The sequence below is a fragment of the Primulina tabacum genome, chromosome 2 (genome assembly GCF_025594145.1).
Source record: "Primulina tabacum isolate GXHZ01 chromosome 2, ASM2559414v2, whole genome shotgun sequence".
In the NCBI taxonomy this organism is placed as follows: domain Eukaryota; kingdom Viridiplantae; phylum Streptophyta; class Magnoliopsida; order Lamiales; family Gesneriaceae; genus Primulina; species Primulina tabacum.
This window is the reverse complement of record NC_134551.1, coordinates 48,529,927-48,555,009: the sequence shown is the minus strand read 5'-3', so window position 1 is coordinate 48,555,009 and position 25,083 is coordinate 48,529,927. Positions and strand designations below refer to the sequence as shown.

The 25,083-nt window shown below is 34.0% G+C and overlaps 2 protein-coding genes and 1 long non-coding RNA gene across 3 annotated transcripts; 2 read left to right on the top strand and 1 right to left on the bottom strand.

The window, feature by feature from the left end:
- The first annotated feature begins 567 nt into the window (after positions 1-567).
- Positions 568-2,180, top strand: LOC142537807 (protein FAR1-RELATED SEQUENCE 5-like). Its single transcript, XM_075643298.1, has 3 exons — positions 568-733; positions 785-2,118; positions 2,166-2,180. Exons 1-3 carry the CDS (start codon positions 568-570, stop codon positions 2,178-2,180), a joined length of 1,515 nt encoding a protein of 504 aa, XP_075499413.1.
- Positions 2,181-2,223: 43 nt separating this feature from the next.
- LOC142537992 (uncharacterized) lies at positions 2,224-3,009 on the top strand. Its single transcript, XR_012818625.1, has 3 exons — positions 2,224-2,727; positions 2,803-2,867; positions 2,953-3,009. It is a non-coding gene; the product is annotated as an uncharacterized LOC142537992 (long non-coding RNA).
- Positions 3,010-13,161: 10,152 nt separating this feature from the next.
- On the bottom strand, positions 13,162-14,227 carry LOC142537991 (uncharacterized). Its single transcript, XM_075643443.1, has 3 exons — positions 14,111-14,227; positions 13,869-13,976; positions 13,162-13,642 (listed from the first exon to the last, which is right to left on the bottom strand). The coding sequence occupies exons 1-3, from the start codon at positions 14,189-14,191 to the stop codon at positions 13,394-13,396; spliced, it is 438 nt and encodes a 145-aa protein (XP_075499558.1). The 5' UTR covers positions 14,192-14,227; the 3' UTR covers positions 13,162-13,393.
- Between the last annotated feature and the right edge of the window lie 10,856 nt (positions 14,228-25,083).

Below are 25,083 nucleotides of genomic sequence, written 5' to 3'. Positions count from 1 at the left end.
CTTCAAGTGAAGGTGATTCTGGAGATCTCGTGCAGGATTTTTTCGGGCACCTCAAATCAGAAGGTAAATCGATGATGTTGGAAATTTCTTATTTCCGGTAGAATATGTGCGTGAATGTATTAGAAAACCTCGGGTATAAAAATATGTGCGTGAATGTAAATCGAGGTTGTTGGAAATAAAAATTGGGTTCGGTGTATGTGTAAATGTATTAGAGAACCTCGAGCGTGAGCCATTCTTATCATTAAAAAAAATTTTCGAATTTTTCGAAATTGTTTGCAGAGCTAGCCAGCATAGTATGTGTAGCAATTTTTAATTTTGTTAATTTCCGGTAGAATATGTGCGTGAATGTATTAGAGAACCTCTGGTATAAAAATATGTGCGCGAATGTAAATCGAGGTTGTTGGAAATAAAAATTGGGTTCGGTGTATGTGTGAATGCATTAGAGAACCTCGAGCACGAGTCATTCTTATCCTTAAAAAAAAATTTCGATTTTTTCGAAATTGTTTGCAGAGCTAGCTAGCATTGTATGTGTAGCAATTTTTAATTTTGTTAATTTCATATTATAGAATGGAAGAAAACAGCGGCGATGAACTGTCATACATTCCCCAAGTAGGAGACAATCAAAAGCCAGAATTAGGGATGAAATTCGAATCTTTAGAGGAGGCGTTTTCGTTCTACAACCAATACGCACGAGAATCTGGTTTTAGTGCAAGAATGAGCAATAGCATAAAAAGTAAGAAAACAAAAGAAGTTATCTGAAAAAAATTTGTATGCTTTAAAGAAGGACATACAGATGCAATCAGATGGAGTAAACAATCAAAAAGTGAAGAACCAGTAAAGGAAAGAGCTCGTGGTGAGATTAGAACTGGATGTAAGTCAAAGATTTTAGTTGTGAAGGAACAAACTGGTCTAGGTTGGGTTGTTAGTACCTTCATAGAAAGTCATAATCATCCACTATCAACTCCTTCAAAGGTGCATGTGTTACGCTCACATCGTACTGTTTCTGCAGCAAAGAAATCACTGAGTCAACAGTTTGCAGAAGCGAATGTACCTACTTGTCAACAAATGGGATTGTTTGAAATAGAGTCTGGAGGGCCTGAACATGTAGGTTGCACAGAAAGAGATATAAAAAACTACGAGAAAACGCTTAGGGATGAGCACAAGGGTATTGATGCCAAAACATTGATTGATTTCTTTCTGTCTGAGAAAGACAAGAGTTCAACTTTCTTTTTTGATTACGAGACTGATTCAGACAATATATTTATTCGGTGTTTTTGGGCGGATCCTGTATCAAGGAGGGCATACACTGCATTTGGTGATGTAGTGGTGTTTGATACAACGTATAACACCAACAAATATGGGATGATTTTTGCACCATTTGTAGGAGTTAATCATCATCATCAGACCATTGTTTTTGGTTGTGGATTTTTGAGTGATGAGAAAACTGATTCTTTTGTTTGGTTGCTTAATAAATTTCTAGAAGCCATGCTTAAAGGAGCACCAAACTTGATCATAACTGACCAGGATCCTGCTATGACGAAAGCCATAGGCGAAGTTTTCCCTAAAACAATTCATCGATATTGTTTGTGGCACCTTCTAAACAAATTCTCAGATAAATTGAACCCGGTGACTTTCCGTGACCACTATCAAAGCATAAAAAATGTCATTGTACATTCTACGACTTCTATTGAATTTGAGAGATCATGGGAAGAGGTTATGAATTGTGCTAACTTGGTAGAAAATGATTGGCTGTCATTGATGTATGAGTTGCGACATAAGTGGGTGCCGGCATATTTCAACCATGTATTTTCTGCAGGAATGTCAAGTAGTCAGAGGTCTGAAAGTTCACATGCATTTTTCAAGAGGTACGTCTGTAGCAATAACTCATTGATGGATTTTATAATTCGTTTCAATAAGGCACTTCGACACCAAAGACACAATGATTTAGTTGCCGATCATACTGATATGAACGAGCGGCCAAAGGTTAAATCGAACTGGCCAATGGAATTGCAAATGGTGAATGTATACACGAAAAACAAATGGTTGGAGTTTCAAAATGAAATTAGTCTGAGTCATGGTTATTATGTGCAGCAAGCATCTATCGGAATTGAGTTTGGGGTTTACAATGTCATTAATTTTCAAAGTTCTTCTTCTGCCAAACATAGACTGCTTACGCATGACATACAAAGATACGATATATCATGTAGTTGCATAAAATTTCAATTTGAGGGTATTCCGTACAGGCATATGTTAGCATTTTTTCATATCAACCAAGTGTTCCACTTACCTGATCAGTATATACTCAAACGCTGGACAAAAGATGCAAAGATTGGCGTACTATACACTATGGCTGAGCAAAATGTGGTCGACGATCCAAAAAGATGTTTGATGTCTAGACATATGAGGCTATCTTGTAAAGCTTCAGCTTTAATTGATGTTGCATCTTTCAGTGATGAGGGGACAAACTTCTTGGCTGAACAGTTTGATTCTATTGATAGCAAAATGAAGGAGATGAATATTAATAGAACATTACGCAGTGGAATTCAAAGTAGGAGAACCTTGGATGGAGCCATTGGTATCATTGATCCTTCAGAAATTAGAACAAAAGGACGTGGGAAGAGACTAAAATCATCGAAGGAGAAGTCAACATCAAGGGGCAGACAGTGTCGTGGATGCGGGCGTCGAGGTGTCACATGACAAACACAACTGTCTAAATTTGAAAGACGGGTATGTATTGATTAATTTTTAAAAAAGTTAATAATTTCTTTAATATTAGTACAGATGACAAAGTTCGTTTATCAGATCAACTGTAAATAATGATAACACAGATGAGAACTCAGATGAAGAAGATTTTGGATCAATAGATGGTAACTCAAATACATAAATTATTTTATGCATTTAAATTTTGTTTCTTTGATAATATTTTTCTAATCATCGTCTACATATTTGCAGGTAGTACAAACATGTGGACAACTGGAATGAGCTTTGATGACTGAAATTAATCTGTATTGCGAGTTGATCATAAATCTGTCGAGTTCACTGATGCTTCCTATTTTTATATTTTTTAAAGTTAAAATCAAATTAAATAATAATGATATATATATATATATATATATATTAAATATCAGGATCGATATTTAACGTACAACACTCTAAGATAAAGTTTTTATTCAATAAATAACTTTAACACTTTAAGAAATAAGATGAGAAACATGTAATTTATTGAGTTTTGATAGTATATTCCACTTGATTTGTTAGATTAATAATCAGATAGTTATCCACAAAATTGGATCTTAAACCGGGTCAAAATGATTATTAAAACCTCTTAAAATTTTAACCAAAAATTGGATAAGTGTTTGACTATTAATCTATCCTTGTTTAATCTATTAATTTTAGTGTATATCGATTCATCCAGCGAAATATATATATATATATAACGAGTAAGTAAGTAAACGTCATTAAATTAAATAAGATCGATAATCCAATTAATTACCTTCTTCTAGTGGAGGGGGAGGCGATCTTGAATTCATTGGATAGGGCGGAGCAGTCAGTATCTCCGCTGTTCGCCGGAGAGATCTCCAAATCTTGGATATAGGCATCTCATACCATCGATGAGTTATTGCGGGAGCCTTATTGTCAAAGGAAGAGGTGCGTGCACGTCTCAATTTCTAAAGTTGAGGCTGCATGCATGTTCGTCAAAAATGATAGGTTTCTTGGCCGTCGCCAATTCCTACACGCCACGCCTCTTCTAATATGTGTCATATTTATTACATTCTCTCACTTGACACATATATCTCATTTACCATAGGAGAAAACAAAATACATGAATCATGACGATATGTCCTCTAAAAGCGAGTATGATCTTTGATGTATCACAATGCATTATGTCTCTCAAATCTGTATAACTTAATGAATAAACACAATGTTTATTCGAGGTCCAACTTTATTGATATTTCTCGAATTAATGAATGTGTGCACAACAAATATGAGAAAATATCACATCATTGTTTCATTAATTTGTTCTTACAACAAAATTACATAAAGGAACCAAGTTCCATTCTTCCTGTATGATCCTTAAATTTCAATGGTGGCATGCCTTTAGTCAAAGGATCCGCAATCATCAATGCAGTGCTAATGTGTTCGATAAGTAACTTCTTATCTTTAACACGTTCTCTTATGGCTAAATACTTAATGTCGATGTGCTTGCTTCGACTACCACTTTTGTTATTTTTAGCCATAAAAACAGCAGCTGAATTGTCACAATATATTCTTAATGGCCTAGATATAGAATCCATAATTCCAAGCCTCGAAATGAAACTCTTCAGCCATATACCATGTGAGGTTGCCTCAAAACAAGATACGGACTCAACTTCCATAGTGGAAGTAACAGTCAGTGTCTGCTTTGCACTTCTCCAAGATACAACTCCACCAGCTAGCATGAAAATATATCCTGAAGTGGATTTTCTTGAATCAATGCAGCCAGCGTAGTCTGAATCAGAGTAGCCAATTACTTCCAAATTCTCAGTTCGTCTGAACATAAGCATATAATCTTTGGTCCCTTGAAGGTACCTCATTACTTTCTTTGCAGCTTTCCAATGGTCAAAACCTGGATTACTCTGATAACTTCCCAACATCCCAACAACAAATGCAATGTCAGGTCTAGTACAAACCTGAGCATACATTAAGCTTCCGACAGCAGAAGCATAAGGAGTGTTTTTCATTTGTTCCCGCTCTAGATCATTCTTTGGACATTGGCTCAAATTGAATTTATCGTCTTTCACAATGGGAGCTATACTTGGTGAACAATCTTTCATCCGATATCTTTCTAAAACTTTGTTCATATAGGTTTCTTGAGACAGACCTAGAATACCTCTAATTCGGTCTCTATGTATCTTCATGCTAATGACATAAGATGCATCGCCCATATCTTTCATATCAAAGTTTTTAGAGAGAAATTGTTTCACCTCATATAACAGACCCTTATCATTGGTTGCAAGTAATATATCATCCACATATAGAATAAGGAAACAAATCTTGCTCCCACTGACCTTCTGGTATATACATTGATCAATGATGTTCTCTACGAATCCGAATGAAGAGATAACATCATGAAATTTTAAATACCATTGACGAGAAGCTTGTTTCAATCCATATATAGATTTCTTAAGCTTACATACCAATTGCTCACCATTACTAGAGAAAAATCCTTCAGGTTGTTTCATATAAACCTCTTCCTATAGTTCTCCATTAAGAAAAGCTGTTTTCACATCCATTTGTTGCAAATCTAAGTCAAAATGTGCAACCAATGCCAGAATGATACGAAGAAAATCTTTTTTAGATACAGGAGAAAAAGTCTCCTTATAATCGATTCCTTTCTGCTAAGTGAATCCTTTAGCAACGAGTCTTGCCTTATACCTTTCAATGTTGCCTAATGAGTCTTTCTTTGTTTTAAATACCCATTTACATCCAATGGATCTTACACCATCAGGCAACTGAATAAGATCCTAGACTCCATTAACTGCCATAGAATTCATCTCTTCTTTCATAGCATTAAACCTTAATTTTGACTCATTACAACTCATGGCTTGTGAAAACGTTTCAGGATCATTTTCGGCTATGATGTTAAAGTCCGATTCTTGTAAATACACAACATAATCACTAGATATAGCTGATCTTCTTATTCTAGTAGATCTCCTAAGGTTGTTTGGTTGAACAACAATTTCTTGTTGTTTTTCATTAACAACTTGATCTAATGGATTTTCATCAGCGTTTTGTGGAACTTCATGAAATGGTTGTCTAACACCCATTTGGTCTTGAGGGATGTGAATAACGACCAATCTGTCATTTTAATAAGAGGGTTGTACATTAATGTGATCATTCTAAAAAACTATATCATTTCAATGATCACTTCCACTAATCAAATCATTCTCAAGAAATTTTGCATTTCTTGATTCCACAATTCTGGTGTTGTGAGATGGACAATAAAATATGTACCCTTTGGATTTTTCGGTATACCCAATGAAATATCCACTTATAGTTCTTGGGTCCAGTTTCTTTTCATGTGGGTTGTAAACTCTTATTTCAGAAGGACAACCCCAAACACGTATATGTTGCAAACTCGGTTTCCAACCTTTTAATAACTCAAATGACGTTTTTGGGACAGCCTTAGTTGTAACTTGGTTTAATATATATACAGCTGTCTTAAGAGCTTCAATCCACAAGGATTTAGGAAGTTTGGAGCTACTTAACATGCTCCTCACCATGTCCAATAATGTTCGGTTTCTCCTCTCAGTTACGTCATTTTGGTCCGGAGAACCAGGCATAGTATATTGGGCAACAATCCCATGTTCCTGGAGAAACTTCGCAAACAGACCAGGTGCCTGTCCATTCTCAGTGTATATACCGTAATATTCTCCACCTATATATGTTCTCACAATCTTAATATGTTTTCCACATTGCTTCTCCACTTCAGCCTTAAAAACCTTAAAGGCTTCAAGTGCTTCGGTTTTGTTATGAAGCATGTAGATATACATGTATCGTGAATAATCATCAATGAAGGAGATTAAGTATTTCTGACTTTGCATGTCCATATCTTGACAAAAAATATCTGAAAGTATGATTTCTAATATTTCTGTACTTCTCTTGGCACCCTTTTTAGACTTATTGGTCTACTTTCCCTTAATGCAGTCTACACAAGTCTCAAAATAAGTACTGAGTACTCCATCATTTACTAATCTTTTAATTCTCTCTATGGAGATGTGTCACAATCTCCGATGCCATAGTATAGAGAAATATTCATTTATAACACATCTTTTAATACCTCCTTGAACATGCATGGTGGTGTTATTATTTTGTAAAGAAATAGAGAAAATGCCATCAACCATTGTACCATTTCCAATAATATTTGATTTATAAAACAAATTTATAGATTTATCCAAAAACTGAAATGAATAACCAAGAGGTACAAGTTTTGAAACTGAAATTAAATTCCTAGAAAAATTAGGAACATAAAAGGCCTTTTTAAATTTTAAAATATAACCACTATTTAACACTAGGCAGCAAATTCCAATAGCCTTCACATGCGAAGACATCTTGTTTCCTGAATAGATGCTTCACTCATTTTCTATTGGCTTCATTAGGTTTTGCATACCCTGCAAGGTATTTGTAACATGGATTGTAGAACAAGAATCAACCCACCATGTGTTATAAATCATATTAACCATATTAGATTCATAACAGACAAATGAAGTAAGAATACCTTTCTTTTCAAGTTAGTCCTTAAATTTATTGCAATTCTTCTTCATGTGTCCCGTCTTTTTACAGAAGAAACACTTGGATTCTTTCTTAATGTCAGCTTGAGGTGGAATTATTCCTTTCCCTTTTCCCTTGACTTTGGCTTGTTTCGTAAATTTTTCTTATGTAGTCATAAAGACATTATCACTTGTTTCCATCAACAACCTTCCTTCCTCTTGAACACACATGGTCATTAATTCATTAATTGACCATTTATCTTTATGTGTGTTGTAGGAAATTTTGAAGGGTCCATATTGCTGTGGAAGAGTGCATAAAATGTAGTGCATAATAAAAGTCTCAGACATTTCCACTTCAAGTGTCTTGAGCCGAGCCGCTATGTCCCGCATCTTCATTATGTGCTCTCGCACACCTCTCACACTGGTGAGCCTTAATGAAGAGAATTCCATAATTAAGGTGCTGGCAAGTGCCTTATCTGAAGACTAAAATTGTTCATCAATAACCTTCAGTAATTCTCTGACATTATTATGCTGATCGACAGAACCACGCATACCAGCAGAGATTTTGGTCTTTACGAACATTACGCAGAGTCGATTAGATCGCTCCTATTTTTCATAAAGATCAACATCATTCGGAATGCTGTTTTCAGTAATAGCAGATTGTTCGTCTTTCCGTATAGCATAATCAATATCCATCCACCTTAATTGAAGAAGAATTCTTTCTTTCCATATTTTATAATAATCGCCTTTCAGTTCGGGAATGTCACATTTCATATCAGAAAAACTCGCAGGTTTCATAACTGCACAAAATATCATATGCTTAAAATTTTGACACAATTTCATGTTTTACCAATGTAATTTGTGTTTTTTTAAAAAAATCTAGTGACATAAAATTTGCCTGTAGGCTAAAATTTTAATTCAATAAGATTTTTCTGTAAATTTATGATAAAACTATCAAAATGTATTTTCCTTAACTACTGTGGGTAAATTAAAAAAAATATATAATTTTATATTTTAACCTAATTAGTTATATAAAAATATAATAAAAATCTCTGTGGGGTAAAATTTATTATGTTTATATAAGTAATTACAATTGATGTCCATTATGTGATCCAAATCCACTTAATGCACAATTTTTCATAATTAAGGATGATGTGGCTATTCCTCAATTATTTAAAATTATATGGTTCACTGGAAAAAATTTTGGCTTTACTTTAATACTTTATATAATAATTATTTAGTAACATAATCAACATTTTCCAAGAGTGCTCCCAAGAAAGATAGGTAGTACTAAGGCCCTTTAAATACCTAACTCCTAGTCAGAGCAACATTCCTCGGGGAGACCAGTGGCAAGTCAAGGCAGTTTAAATTGATATATGAAGAACTCTCTTAGATCATGTTTTCTTACGTCACCTTATAATTATTATTCAACTTAATTATTCACATTTATGTGAATCTTTATAAGCCAAATTTTTTTCATTAAATAACTTTATATTCACATTTTTACTTAATATGAACAATTACATTCCCCATCAGTTTTTCTGAGGATCACATTTACGTGAAAATGTAGACTCCTAATCAGTTTTTCTTTTTTATCAGAGTAGTGATAAAGTGATGATTATTTGTTAATTTGTGAACATCTGAAATATTTTATTTTGTATTCACATTTTACTTGATATGTTCATTTCAAATTATAAAAAACTTAATATAATTTAATATGAACATAATATGAATATTGATGTACCAATTATTTTTTTTAATATTATTTGCATTTTAAATTTCAAAAATAAATGCAAACATAATATTGAATTTGCATGTGGATATCAAATAAATATCCATAATATTTGACATAATATCTAAATGCAAAATTATTTTCTAAACTTGTATTAGAATTTGCATAGAATTTTCATTTTAATCAAATCACTGAAAACCATCACTACAGTATTGGAAACCGAAACCTTACCAAATTGTGATTTATTTGTAGTAGTTGACATGTCCCTTTCAATTTCATTTATTATTATTATTAAAAAAATAATAATAGTAAAAGGAATTCATTGCCGACACATTTGAAAGGAAAATTGAATGACATTCAATTTCTGTGTGGGCTCTTAAATCTTAAATGCATACACGTTCATATGCATTATTCATTTCGTGCAAGTCTTCATCTATTTTCAGAAAAAACCAGTAGCACCTTCTCCGAAAATATTTTGCTCCCAAAAATTCTTATTTTATTTTTCAAGATTCAAGGAAGAAATTCAAACTCCGATTGAGAACACAATTCTAAGGTAAGTCTCTTAATATTATTATGTCTGATCTTTAAATTTTAAGTTTCTTACGTAAAACTTAAAATTTTTTTCCCAAAATTTCATGATATGAAAACAAATATTTTCAAGGCAGATGTATCATGGCTCTGATACTAAATGTTAGAATTTTTTTTCTAAAAATCATGTTTCTGCACGTATATAAACATGATAATCAATATGCGGAAATAAATCGAGTGTTACCTCCGGCCATTGAAAAATTTTGATTTCTCTGCTTTTCCTTTATGTTGAAGTCTTCTAAGCACTCCACCATCTCGATAGATGGTGTATAATTTTCTTATGAGGTATATGCTTAGGGACCTCAATCACTGCTATTTATAGGCATCTCACACCATCGATGAGTTATTGCGGGAACCTTATTGTCAAAGGAAGAGGTGTGTGCACGTCTCAATTTCTAAAGCTGAGGCTGCATGTTCGTAAAAAATGATAGGTTTTTTGGTCGTCGTCAATTCCTACATGCCACGCCTCTTCTAATATGTGTCATATTTCTTACATTTGAAAGACATTAATCTTGGAAATTCTGTTGATTCAAGGGCTATCTAATTTTGTTATTATTATTTATTTATAAAATAAAGTTTACCGATTCATATAATTCTCCTTTTTTGATTGAGTTGATTTTTGGGTTATACGAGTGGTACCCTTAATTTAGAGTTTGAGTAATGTTCTTTTTAGCATTGGAATAATGGAAAAACTGTGATTATAACATGGACGTATCCAGAAAATATTTTTATCCTGGGCTGAATGAATCGATAAACAACATTAAATAATATAAATCAAATATTTAAAAATTCCTTTACGTGAAATTTCCAACCAGTAGGAGACTAGCAGGTTTCATCATCTTGTTTTCATTTTGGGAGGACGGCTGTGAAAGAAAAGCCTCAAGAAATGGGCTAAATATTGGGCTAAAATTAAAAATACAAGGCTAAAATTTAAAAAAAAAAAAAACTCAATCCATATTCCTAATTAGACCCAAAAAAGTAGACTGGGCTGGAGCCCACCCCAGCCTTTGGGGTGGCTCCGCGCGTTCCTGGATTATAATCTTACATAACACTTAGAAAAAATAATTAATATTTTAAAAAATTTAAAAATATAAAATTAAAACCAAAATTCGATAACAAAATCATCAAAATGGACAAATATATAAACCAAATTCGCAATTTTCCATAAAATAATTTACTAAAGCATTTAAACTCGTAATAGGAGAAACATATTACATATACATGCTTTAAAAAACATCATTTTTACATGCCTTTTCTAGAGTTATCATTCCACTCAACTATTAATTATCCATTAAAATTTCTTCTTAAAAAAAAAAACACACTGGTAAACTTAGTGTGCATGACACAAATATGCAATCTACGTAATTCTGAATCGCGTCGAACCCATTAGTTTGATGTTGATGCGGGGTTTGACGAGCATGAGAATAGATTTAACGTTGGGAAAGTAGTTGATCAAGATTCTCTAGGCTTAGTTCGGGGTGCTTCAGCATGCAAAATTAGGAACTCGGGATCTGTGAAAGGAGCGGAGTTAACTGTTATTATGTTTATTTTATAAGTATATGAATACTCTCACCCTATTCAAGCAATTGACGCCATCAATGTACTGGATGAGGACTTGGGACCAAATGGTGTTCTAGCACTGGAAATTCAAACTTTTATGAAATCTAACTCCTTCGTTTTGCTTGAACATAAGAGAAATTAAGATTACAAATAGAATGACTCGTCTTTTAGCTCGTGAAGCTATTGTGTTATCATGGTATGTAAAATGGCTTAATGGAGATTTGCCTATTGTGACAAGTTTTGGTCTTGCTGCTGAAATAGAACAGGGTGTTGATATTCCGATCCTTTAAAATTTTTGATAGCATAAACTGAATAACAATATAGACCAGAAAAGTCTTGTGCTTCTTCGATAACAAATTGCTTAGTCACGAGTATTAATACTCATTGAAAATTTAGGGTCCGATTCCAGCAGGTGACTCTATTCCAGACACATGCTTCAAATTTGTCTTGAGCCTGAAATCACGAAGAAGTCAGTTAGAAGGGTCCGGGAGGGTGTCACGGCGTAGCCCTCCGATGCTCTAGTCAGAGACTGATGATATAAGGGGAGAGCAGCTAAGGGTGCTGCTGAAAAAAAGTATATTGATGATATCTATGAGTTGTATGCTCAAACCTGATATTTATTAGAGAATACCTGGACCTGTCATGGGCCTGCCTTCCATTTGGGCTAGGGATGTGCCAAAGATAGTGAGCCCATCCAAGCTGTATCAAGTAGGCTTCCTGTGAGACGACTTTACGTGTGCTAGAAATTCATGTGCTAGAGACAAACATTTTTAGATGAGTTAACTTTGTTCATAATTAAAAGAAAAAAAATAATACTTTTGACATATAAAGTAATACATTTTAATTTCATGTTATTAATATAAATATTAGTCATTAATTAATATTTATTCGATTAGATTCCATTGTATAAAATTATACTGTAATTAATAATATTTAATGGAGAATTGATAATTAAGTTAGTTGAACCCCACATATAATTAATATAATTTTTTAATGAAATTAATTATCGTCTGATGACGCACTCAATCAGACGATCATATCTATAGCTTATCGATATATAAGTGATAAGTGTCGATATTATTTGCATTTTTTAAAGATTATTTTAATAGAATTTTTTTTCGTAATTACTTTAGTAATTTATCAACGATTAGTTTAGTTTATATGTAAGTCATCTCAGGCGCTTATGCTTAATTAATACGACTCCTTTTCTAGAATAAAAAATAAAAAAATTAATACGAATCGGTAAATATTAATTTTGTCCCATTATTATCATAATGTCACCATTGTTAATAAGAAAGTAGAATTATATTTTTGGTCCATGGAATAAATATAGCTGGATTCGAAATTAAATTTGTGAAATTTTACTAGCCAACTGTCATGCACATAACACTGAGACATTTATTAGGAGTAGGTCTCTTGTGAGACGGTCTCACGAATCTTTATCTATAAGACGTGTCAATCCTACCGATATTCACAATAAAAAGTAATATTCTTAGCATAAAAAGTAATACTTTATCATGGATGACCCAAATAAGAGATCTGTATCACAAAATACGACTCCTGAGACCGTCTCACACACAAGTTTTTGCAATTTATTAGAAATCACAACATTTTATTTAAATATATTTATAAGAGTATTCCCTTACGTTTATTGAGATAGCACTAAGTACCCGATAATTCACGTGCATGGATTTTTAATTCATCCTAGGAGAATGATCACGTATATAAAATATTGATAATTTGGTATACCGAAAAATTCGGTACGATATGATACCAAACTTAAATTTTATGTATCGTATCAGTATGAGATATCACGAGAAAATATTTATAAATTAAAAAACATATAATAATTTTAAGTAATTAATTTATAAATAAATTAACAAAATTGAGATAAAAACCCAAAATAACTAATTTTTAAAATATAATATTGTTTTGTGTACGTGATCGTTCTCCTAGCATGAATTAAACCCATGATTTATGAAATTAATGACGTGGATGTGTGTGAAATAGATTAATTTGATGTTTCTTAATTTTTTTTCTTTTTTTTTCCTTTTATTTTTCTTACTATTAAGAATTCTTCTTTCTTACAATGCAGGGAAGATACATGACAACATATTCGACTTGAACTACAAAATGAGTTCCGAAACACGCTTTTAGCCTTTAATAGTTAAGTCGCATCACTTTCTGTGAACTATTCGAGCTTCGAAACGAGAGCGACATGAACAAACACTAGGTGCATGATTGATTAATCATCAATAATAAGTCATATTTTCCAGTGATCACTTTGAACAGCCTTGAGTACAGCTTCATTCACCATTGTTTCATCAGTATCGGCGGAAGCTTCAACAATGGCTTCCATCCCAAAAAAGTGTTTGCAGGTCACTCTTGATTGAATAACATTCACTTTCATTTCTTCAAAGGCTTCAAGAATGGACCCCATTATCACTTCACTTTTCTTGCATGTCACTCTCACCGTGAAAATCCCCGTCCCAAGCTTCTCTACTTTCACATCCTGTTCAAATTAATTATCGAAAATTGTAAATGAATAACGAGTATAATTATTATATTGTTCAAGTGGGTTTTTATTTAAAAAAAAGCATCAAGTAATAGTCTCATTGATGAGAAGACGAATGATACATAATATAAGTACGATAATCAATATACGTGAATAAGATCGTAGAACTTGAGTCGAACATTCAATGCATTATCATGCGTAACAAGCGATATACTACACGTACTTGGATGTGATTGACTAGGTATCGGTATTCTCTTTTGATTGCTTCAACTCGCAGCTTCAACTCGTAGATGTAGAGGAAAACATCCAAGATAATAGCCCTCTTCTTGACCTGCCCCCGGCCATTCCGAGCAACAAAGTAATATCTTGTATTAATATTTAATAAATAACTCTTATAATTAACAAAAAATAAATTAGGATACAAATTTAATTAATTGTATGTTTTTAGAAAATTTCGCAACTTACGGATTTGGAGTTGGTGAGAGTTCTCAAAATCTGAAGCTTTCTCCGCAAAGCCATTCTCCTTTGCATTTTAGAACGACCCATTTCTATTTTAGTGTGATCTTTGTGATGTGATATAGGAATATATATTATTATATATACGTGTATATATATCAATCAATTATTGGAAAAAGAATAGGTGTAGGTGCGTGAATTTTATAGGGGCTGAAAAGGTGAAAACGAAGAATGAATGTATGTCATGCATTGCAAGGAATGTCAAGAAATTACATGCAACTGACATGCTTGCTGTTGTCGCATTCGAGATTTAAATTAGAAAAAGTACTACAAAATTTCTGTTACCGTATTTGAATGTCTAATAATTAATACATTTCTGGGATTCATTATTTTTTGCTGAATTTAGTCAATGTATATGTATATATGATGATTGCATAACCTTGAGAGTAGGTCTTTTGTGAGACGGTCTCAGGATTCTTTATCTGTGAGACATGTCAATTTTACCGATATTCACAATAAAAAGTAATACTCTTAGCATAAAAATTAATACTTTTTTCATGGATGACCCAAATAAGAGTCCCGTCTCACAAAATACGACCCGTGAGACCGTCTCACACAAGTTTTTGTCGAATATTTAAACCAACCAAATCTAAGGGAAATCACGAGATTTTAATATAAAGATTGAAGTAATTCATCCACAGAATAAATATTGTTTTATTTGACCTCATGTATGGTAAACTTTTTTAGGTTTTTGACTATACATATGCTGTCGTTACTCTTAAGTTTTCTATTGAGATGTATCTTGTCGAAAATTTTGACAAAATTCTATTGGTAAATTAATCAATCAGATTCTCGTTCAAGTTATATTGTTTTTTGTTTTTGTGATTATTGGATTTTTATTTAAATATCACTTTTATATAATAATTCACTTTTATATAATAATACATGCATATATTGACCTTTAACACTTTGAAAGACACGTAAATTAGTAAGTACCCATGTCAAGCATTGAGTTCCAACTCAATCATACTCCAAAAAATTGAACTTAATGAGCGCGCGCGCATACATATATATACTCATACAGACATACAACATATATATATATATATATGTATATATATATGTTGGTAGGTATTCTTTTATTTTTCTTGGAAAATTTTGGGATAGAAATGGTTGAACCAAAAGGCCACGAGAATAGTTGAGGCTAAGAGTTTGACTCTTTTTCTTTAAAACGATATTGTCCCGCCTCGGTGCTCACGGTTGTTGGCAATTCGTTTTCAAGATACAACGACTACGGCTTTAAAATAGTAGCACTACAAATTTTAAAGCCACACGAACTTGAAATGTTTAGAACGCTATGAAGATGATACGCAAACGTTCTAATTTCGAATTCTAAGCGTTAAACTTAAAAATTCAATTCCAAAAGTTTAAATTTTGCAAAACTTGGATTTAAGCGCAAATTATTAAAAAATTCAAAATTAGAAGACAACTCTTGAATTTAATTCTAAAGTTTGAATTTAAGCGTATAAGCTTAGAAAATCGAAACTCAAGATTTTATATTTTGAAAATTTGAACTTTAAGCGTTAATACTTAAAAATTCGCATATAAAAATAAATTAGAGAAAAATGAGAAGAAGAGAAAGGTATGATGAATGCAAATGAGGGAGATCCTATTTATAAAAAATGAAAAGCCTTCGTGATCACTTCATAACATCACTTCATGAATTGAATCACATTTTAACTTGACCATTCGGCAAAGTCCAAAGAGATCAAGAGGCGCTACATTAACATGATTTCAATAATATATATATATATATATATAAATATAATATGTGCATGTGATATTTCAAATTAACTAAGCAATGTTGCCTAGGATGCTTTAATTTTGTCGAACAAAAAGTGGCATGCATATCTGCATCCTCGAAGACGATGAATGGGTCACTACAGAATCCTCTACTCCCTAATAAAGTGTCACTGTCATTCATATGTGCAACAGTAAAGGCCAAATCCAGATCACCAAAGTCCAAAACCAGCAATAATAAATCACTGCATACACTGTCGCGGGTATAGAATCGACTGATAGAGCCTAAATTTGGAGTTTACAATACAAATATCGCAATTTTTATGGAACACGATTTATGCTTATAAGTGGCCATGCAGCAGTGGAGTCAGAGCTTATGCAGAACAGAAGAATCATATATAGCTATGCATGTAATGTATTAAAGTTATTTACTATTATTTTCTTTAATATTATCGAGTAATCTGTATGTATATCACGAATTCGCGTGGTGTGGTATTCTTTTTCTCATTCAATTTGACTGTAAATATATATTTACATGTTCTCACAAATGTGTAATATATTATATATATTTTGCACGATTTGATTGGATTCGATATTACGTAGCTGACCAATACTAAAAATGACTATTTTTATTTATTCTTCAATTGCTTTCGGTAACTATCTTCATTCTTCTTCACGCATCTTATGTTAATACAATATTAGCGAATTTTAGCTTTGATGAGTGTTTGAGTTAGTAGAGTAAGTCAGTATTTGATAAATGATTATGCACGAGTTCGATTTTCCCCATCAACACATTCTTGGGCGAGCCTGTTGCATATAATTAACTAACTAGCGTGATTTGCATGCTACTACGTTGGTATAAGAATTTACTCAGTGCTCGTCGAAAGACTTTATCGTAGTAAAAAAATATATCAGTGGATTCTAAGATGATTTTACAATCTAACCCTATCAAAGAAGCGAATCCTACACTCTACATTAAAAAGACAACTGGATTTATATTCAAGCTTATATCACTGATGCAATTGGTATATGTCAGTTCGCAGTGTTCCCACTTGAAATTAAAACCGGGGTTTCTGATTCTAATAATAATTATAGAATCAATAACATTTTATGACTTATACTAGTGGTATATATCGTTCCTTTATTTGAATATAAAGCTCGTATTTACACATATTATTGAGTTACCTTTCATAAACACTATCAGTAGTTGATCTGGTTCAACGAGGTTCCCCAGGATCAAGCTTAAACCGGAGTTTTTTTTTTAAATTTATCTCGGAGTTTAACTCATCAAAACTTAATTCAGAATCCGTGAAAATCCAAAAATGTGCTTGGAATGATGCGAAGAATGGGCATGATGTAAAGGGAAGTCTGGCCCTAAGATAAAGTGTGCGAGATAATCGTTACTGAAAGGGATAAATTCTCAAAAAATTGGATTCATTTTTTAAATTTTTTTACAAGAAAGCAGCTAAATTAAGTGTAGGAGTGTTTGAATTTACTAGAAGCTTCCCAACGCTTCTTACAAGAAATGGATCAAGACTTGGCATTTGCTAATTTGAAAAACAGTGATAGCAAAAAGATATAACCCAAACCATTTTACTCATGAACTTGTTATTTCAGCATTTATTGTGATACTTTATGTCTTACGTGGTAAAAAATTAACATTTTAAAATGAGTTTATAATGGGTTACAATGAACTCCTATAGCAACTTGAGTTAATCATTTTCATAAAACGAATATGAATACAAAATACTTGCTATAGAGACCAATTGTGCAGTCATGCAGACACGAGCTCGAGCTCGGGACATGACATTAATTCCATGCATGCACAAGAAAAGTGGTCAAAGTAAATTAAAAAATAATAATTTAAAAAGAAAGGGTCAAATTTAGCACCGTACTTGGTTGGATGGGAATTTGACAAGACCTATCAGTTGTAATTTTATGTCATTCTCCAGAGAGGAGGCATGCATGAAAACGTTTAGGCAGAAAGAAAAGCACAAACAAAAGGCAGAGCATGCATGCAGTGTAAGAAATTGGAATTTAGCAGTTACATACCTCCTTGAATCACTCTTGTAGGTTTTGTCTTTCTGCAACGTACGATCGATGCCCTTTCCTGCAGGGACTTTCTTTATTGTATATTTTCAAGGTTGCAAAGCTCATCCCCACATCTCCTCGCCCGCCACCACCACATCTCCTCGCCCGCACGTCAGCCTGCCCTCGGGCAAGTGAACTCGCCCAGCACGCCCTCGTTCTCTTCCCGCCACCATTACATCTCCTCGCCCGCACGCCAGCCCGCCCTCGAGCGCTCGCCCTGCGCAGCGCAGATAATAAAAGTTCCACCTCCTAACTCCTGACTCCTCTGCTAGACGATGCCTTAGCAGAAAAATAAAAGTTTCACCTCCTCACCCCTGACTACTCTGACAGTCGATGCCTTAGCAGGAAAATAAAGTTTCACCTCCTCACCCCTGACTTCTCTGCCAGGCGATGTCTTAGCAGGAAGATAAAAGTTTCACCTCCTCACCCCTGACTCCTCTGTTAGGTGATGTCTTAGCAGAAAAATAAAACTTCCACCTCTTCATCATCTGACTCCTCTGCTAGGCGATACCTTAGCAGGAAAATACTAAATTTCAATCTCTCCACCTATTTTCCTCTACTAGGCATAGCTCAAGTAGGTAAAATTTAATTTCTTCTCATCAACTCTTCTCCTCTAATAGGCGCAGCCTAAGTAGATAAAATTTAATTTTTCAATCTCCTCACCTCTTCTCCTCTGCTAGGTATAGCCCAAGTAGGTAAAATTTAATTTCTCATCTACTAGTCGTAGCCTAAGTAGGTAAAATTTAATTTTCCCTCTCCCCAACTCTTCTCCTCTACTAGGCGTAGCCTGAGTAGGTAAATTTAATTTTTCTCCTCCCCAACTTTTCTCCTTTACTAGGCGCAGCCCAAGTAGGTCAAATTTAATTTTTCTACTCCCCAACTCTTCTCTTTTACTAAGTGCAGCCTAATTAGGTAAAATTTTATTTTTCTCCTCAAAAACTCTTCTCCTCTACTAGGCACAGTCTAAATAGTCAAAATTTAATTTTCAATCTCTCCACCTCTTCTCCTCTACTAGGTATAGCCCAAGTAGGTAAAATTTAATTGTCAGTATTTTCACCTCTTCTCCTCTACTAGGTATAGCTCAAGTAGATAAAATTTAATTTTCAGTCTGCTCACATCTTCTCCTCTACTAGGCATAGCCCAAGTAGGAAAATTTTAATTTTCAATCTCCTCGCCTCTTCTCCTCTACTAGGCATAGCCCAAGTAGGTAAAATTTAATTTTCAATCTCCTCACATTTTTTCCTCTACTAGGTATAGTCCAAGTAGAAAAATTCAATTTTCAATATCCCAAACTCTTATTCTCTACTAGGCATAACCCAAGTAGAAAAATTTAATTTTCAGTCTACTCACCTCTTCTCCTCTACTAGGCATAGCCTAAGTAGGAAAATTTTAATTTTCAATCTCCTCACATCTTCTCCTCTACTAGGCATAGCCCAAGTAGGAAAATTCAATTTTCAATCTCTCAAACTCTTCTCATTTGCTAGGCATAGCCCAAGTAGAAAAATTTAATTTTCAATCTACTCACCTCTTCTCTTCTACTAGGCAGCCCAAGTAGAAAATTTCAATTTTCAATCTCTCAAACTTCCTCCTCTACTAGGCATAGCCCAAGTAAGAAATTTAATTTTCAATCTTCTCGCCTCTTCTCCTCTAATAGGCATAACCCAAGTAGGAAAATTCAATTTTTAATCTCTCAAACTCTTCTCTTCTACTAGGCATAACACAAGTAGGAAAATTTAATTTTCAATTTTCTTACCTCTTCTCCTCTACTAGGCATAGTCCAAGTAAGAAAATTCAATTTCCAATCTCTCAAACATTTCTCCTCTGCTAGGCTTAGCTCAAGTAGGTAAATTTCAGCTCATGTCATCCTCATAATAATACAACATCCATGAACTTAATACAAGAAATTGGTTTTATTAATTTTCAATCGATTATGCAGGACAAATTCAGAAACAAAATACATTAACAATAAAGTCAAGAGTAATATTTCAAGGTGGTAAGCATTCCAGGACCTCGTTAAAGCATTGTCCTGCGCATTCTCCAACTTTTCTCTCTTCTTTTCTCTTGTTTATCAAGCGGAGGAAATCTAGCATCAGTCTCAACCCTCTGCGATTTCTCCCACTTCCTTTCTGATTCCCTCACCTTGTCTCGATTCCTATTCAGAGCAACATGGGATGAGAATTTTCCTCTACCTCTACTTTTATCCTCTTCTCTCTCACTCACACCTCTCTTCCTACCCTCTCTCTCCGCTCCCTCAACCCTACTTCCTCCAAGTCGCTGCTCCATCCTCTTGTGTCCTTGTGCATCTTGTAGGTTCACGTACCTTTCTGCCCAAGCTAAAAGATCATCATAGCTCAACGGAGGTTTCTTGACTAGGGATTTGAAGAATTCTCTTCCTCTCAGCCCTTGGGTGAAGGTACTTATCATAATATCAGGGGTCGCCGCTGGTATCTCCAGTGTTGCATTGTTGAAATGCTAAATAAATTATCGCAAAATTTCCGCTTCTTGTTGCTTAATCACGAACATGTTTAGATAATTTTTCTGGTACCTCTCGTTGCTAGAAAATCGGTGTAAAAAAGCCATAGAAAAATCCTCGAAAGACCATATGGAGTTGGGCTGCAGCGTATTAAACTACTGCTGGGCTGATCTCACCAACGTGCTAAGGAAAACCATGCACTTAACTCCATCTGAATGCTGATGTAACAAAGCCGCATTCTCAAATATTCCAAAGTGTTCTTCTGGTCAGTACACCCATCATACTCTCCCACACTTGACTATCGAAAACTTGGGGGAAGCCCTTCCTTCAAAATGACGGGGGAAAAAGGACTCTCTTTCTTGGGAGCTGGAGCTCTGTTTCCCAATTGCTGCCTCAACATTCTTATCTCCCTCCTCATCTCCTCCATCTCTGGATTCTTTCCACTCGGGAGGGGCCGCGTCTCTTCGACCCTGCTCTGACGACCCTCCGCATTCTCCTCTCGTTCTTGGCGAGTGTCCTGTTCTTTGGCAAACATAGATTCTTTGTTCCTCTTCATGGCCTCGTCTACTGTTTTGTTAATGAATTGACCCAATTGTTCCACGGTCAAGTTCCCTACATTCTCATCGAGCATGAAGTTGTTCGGCCCTCGTCTCAGGACGAGGTTGTTCACATCTCGTCTCCTCAAGAAGAGGATGTTCGGGTCTCATCTGAGAACGCGACGACACTGAATTAATTCTTCTTCTCCCTCTCTGACCTACCATCTCTTTGTCTCAGCTCAAACTTCCCACAGACGGCACCAAGTGATACTCACTGAAAATTTAGGGTTCGGTTCCAGCAGGTGACACTAGCCCGAATGCAGACCTCGAATTCACTCTAGACCTGAAATCACGAAGGATACTGCTAGAAGGAGGACGGGAGGGTGTCCCGACGTAGCATCTCCGACGCTCAAGTCAGATAATGCGAATAGAGTGAGAAAACAGCTAAGGGTGTCGTTAAAAATTAATATAGTGAATCCTGACTTAGACACTCAAACCTGGTATTTATAGGAGAATATTTGGGCCTGTCATGGGCCTTCGATCTGGGATAAGGATGGGCCGGATGTTTGGGCCTGATCTTGAGGGACCTATTTATGGGGTATCACTTACTAATAACATTATTTATATTTTTCATATTCTTTAACCTGGACGTAAGAGGAGATACACATAAAAAATACCTTTCATCCCCATTTTCACATTCTCGTTTGTGATTTCAGGCTACTCTTAGGTCGGGGGTTGACCTCCCTCGTTGAATCCCAATCTTCGGAGAGGTATCACTATTTTTGTCAACATCAGTCTATATTGTCGATTTCGGTTTCCTTCAAGACAATACACTCCATGACTCCTCACACAACGTGTTCGCAAAATTTCATACTTTGTTATTTCATGTTAGCATCTAACTCAACTTCCATCAATATTTTGTGCTTATACTCAGTGTATGAATAGGCAATATACATATACGCATAAGTTTTAGGTAAGGGAAACAATAAGTTTTGCTCTATATATATGTTTATTTGTTTGCGATTTTGATTATTTATATTGTCAAATTTCAGTTTTACTCCGCTATCTATTTTTTTTTATTTTATTTTAGTCATTCTTTTCTGATGTGACATTGATGCATAACTGACATGGTGCCGATGTGGCAGTTACATTACCACATCAGGACAATCTTGGAAAAAAACTAAAATTGTCAAAAATTAAAATATACAAGATCAAAACTGAAATGTAATAATATATAAGACACAAATAACTAAATTTGCTTGACCAAAATTGTAGTTTTCCTTATTAAGTAATATGTTGAAAATACATGGTCCAAACGACCAAACCCATCCACAAAATTGAGGTATTTGGAAAAAATTGTTTTATTCGGTTATAGTTTCTTGAAGAGCTATCATGAATCGTGACAACATATGTATCGAACCATCTTAGCTAACTTTAATGTCCCGATGGTTAATGAGATGCTACATTGAGAGTATTGTCCTCATTGCATATTCAACGACTATCATTGATCAAAATATACGAGGTATATGCGTGACTCCGCATGTGAGAACCCGAATTTCCAGCATTTCAGCAGCAATGCAAAACTCCAGCAGAAGTTAATATTTCCAGCAGCTAGCAATATTCAGTAGCAAAGGAAAATTCCAGCAGAAGCTAACAATTCCAGCATCAAGCTAATATCTCAGAAGTTGATATTTTACAGCAGAGAGAATTCCAGCAGATTAGAATCCAGCAGCAGACAACAGATAAAATCAAGCAGCAGAAGAATGAGATTCCAGCTGACAGTTACTGATTCAGCTTAGACTTGTAACTGAAGCATTAACATGGAATAAATGCTGTTAATGGCAGATTATGGTCATTAATAGGGAGGCTAATAGTCAGAATTTGGCCTATAAATAACACCCTCAAGTCTCTGAAATTGTTGTTACAAAATTCTTGAGTTATCACCTGAAAATTGAGCTAAGAGATTGTATTTTCGAGCTGTAAAAAACCAGTAGCGAAACAAGCAGATTTCAGACTTCAGCAACCGAAATTTCTAGCAAATTACAGTAAGTGGGCTTATGTATAAGTATCTTGAAATCAGTTTGATAATTCTGTTTTAAAGTACAGTTTCTGTATGTTTAATTCAGATATATGATTTTGAAGCACTGAAACTCTCTAGTGGACTAATGGTAGAGCATTAACATGGAATAAATGCTGTTAATGTCAGATTATGGTCATTAATAGGGAGGCTAACAGTCAGAATTTGGCCTATAAATAACACCCTCAAGTCTCTGAAATTGTTGTTACACAATTCTTGAGTTATCACTTGAAAATTGAGCTAAGAGAGTGTATTTTCGAGCTGTAAAAAACCAGTAGCGAGACAAGCATATTCCAGACTTCAGCAATCGGAATTTCTAGCAAATTACAGTAAGTGGGCTTATGTATAAGTATCTTGAAATCAGTTTGATAATTCTGTTTTAAAATACAGTTTCTGTATGTTTAATTCTGATATATGATTTTGAAGCACTGAAACTCCCTAGTGAACTAATGGTAGGAATATATATTCTTAACATTTCTGAATTATGATTCTGATTCTGGCCTCACCCCTTAGAGGAGAGAACATATAGGGGACTGATATCAGTTTAGCCATGAAATTCACTAACGTGCTCAGTGCTTACTAATTCTGTTTTCTGTTCTGAAACCTGTTATTTCTGAATTCTGATTTCTGTTCTGAAAATAAGAGTTTTCTGCATATTACTGTTTTACTGTCCTGTTGAAAACAATTTCGAAAATTGGTAGTTATTACCGCCCCTGCTTAGTGAGTGACAATCATATCACTCACCCACCAAACCCATCTCAGATAAGAACGAGGAAGAAAAGTTAGAAGAAGAAGAGCAGATTCAATTCTGGGGCTGGTGAAGAAGATCGTTTTCTATTAGTTCTAGTTTATGTTTATTCCGCTGCATTTATTAAGACGTTGTTATATTTCTGGTTTTACATTTCTGCTGTAAAACATTATTAATTGAGTTGTATCAGACATTGAATATTCAGTATTATGAATAAAAGACTGGTTTCTGAATTCTGTATTTTGAGGATTGTTGTTTTCGAATGTAAATTTGAGAGCAACGCCGGTGTCAACCAACCCCCGTCCCGGGGCGTGACACCGCACAATTTTATTTTTAATGCAATAATGGTCATTTGATTTATGAAAACCAATGTCACATACATGCTCTCTACGACATATTTCAAATTATAACAAAGCTCAGCACGACATTTTGTGGATATAATTATCATCATTATTATCTTTGTCTCACGCATTTAATCTCATTCGAACGATCACACGTTAATTCATTTGGATTTGGTCTGGGAAATGATTTATGGCATGATTTTCATATATCGATTATGTATTTGAAAATACTTAAATTCTCTAAACATAAACAAATTGAAAATATAGATTTATAATTCACCGTTTCAGTTCAAAAATCCAAATACACATGGAGAACACACTGATTCATTTCACCATGCATGGCCGTGTGCATGCATTTTAAAAAGAGAAATAAATAGTCCATGGATGTAATCAAATTATCAAAATGGTAATTTATTTACATTTTTTTTAAGGAATAGGTCTCTTGTGAGACAGTCTCACGAATCTTTATATCTGAGACGGATCAACCCTACCGATATTCAAAATAGAAAGTAATAATCTTAGCATAAAAAGTAATACTTTTTCATGGATGCCCCAAATAAAAGATTCATCTTATAAAATACGATCCGTGAGATCGTCTCACACAAGTTTTTGCTTTTTTCTAGATACGAATAATTTCAGAGTATTTCTAGTTTCTTTGTTTAGAAATATAATATTAAAATAAAAAATTAATATACAAGTTTTTGAATAAATAAAAATTTTAAAATAGTTAATTTCGGTAGTCCATTGTTTTATATGGAAAAAATATTATTGAATTATGGAGAATATGTTTGAAATATATCAAAGTTTATTGGAATTTTTATATTTTTATTTTTAAATAAAAATATAAAGATGTACGTTGTCTTAAAATAAATTAGATGATCTATTTTTTTTTTAAATAATTTGTTCTATTATCTTA

What these genes read in the sequence shown, in the direction of transcription:
- LOC142537807 (XM_075643298.1), top strand. Translation starts at nt 568, where the DNA reads ATGGAAGAAAACAGCGGCGATGAACTGTCATACATTCCCCAAGTAGGA. An exon ending in AATGAGCAATAGCATAAAAA is followed by an intron (nt 734 to 784) that starts GTAAGAAAACAA and finishes GCTTTAAAGAAG; the next exon opens with GACATACAGATGCAATCAGA.
- LOC142537991 (XM_075643443.1), bottom strand. Translation starts at nt 14,191, where the DNA reads ATGGGTCGTTCTAAAATGCAAAGGAGAATGGCTTTGCGGAGAAAGCTT. An exon ending in CTCTCACCAACTCCAAATCC is followed by an intron (nt 13,977 to 14,110) that starts GTAAGTTGCGAA and finishes GGCCGGGGGCAG; the next exon opens with GTCAAGAAGAGGGCTATTAT. An exon ending in ACCTAGTCAATCACATCCAA is followed by an intron (nt 13,643 to 13,868) that starts GTACGTGTAGTA and finishes TAATTTGAACAG; the next exon opens with GATGTGAAAGTAGAGAAGCT.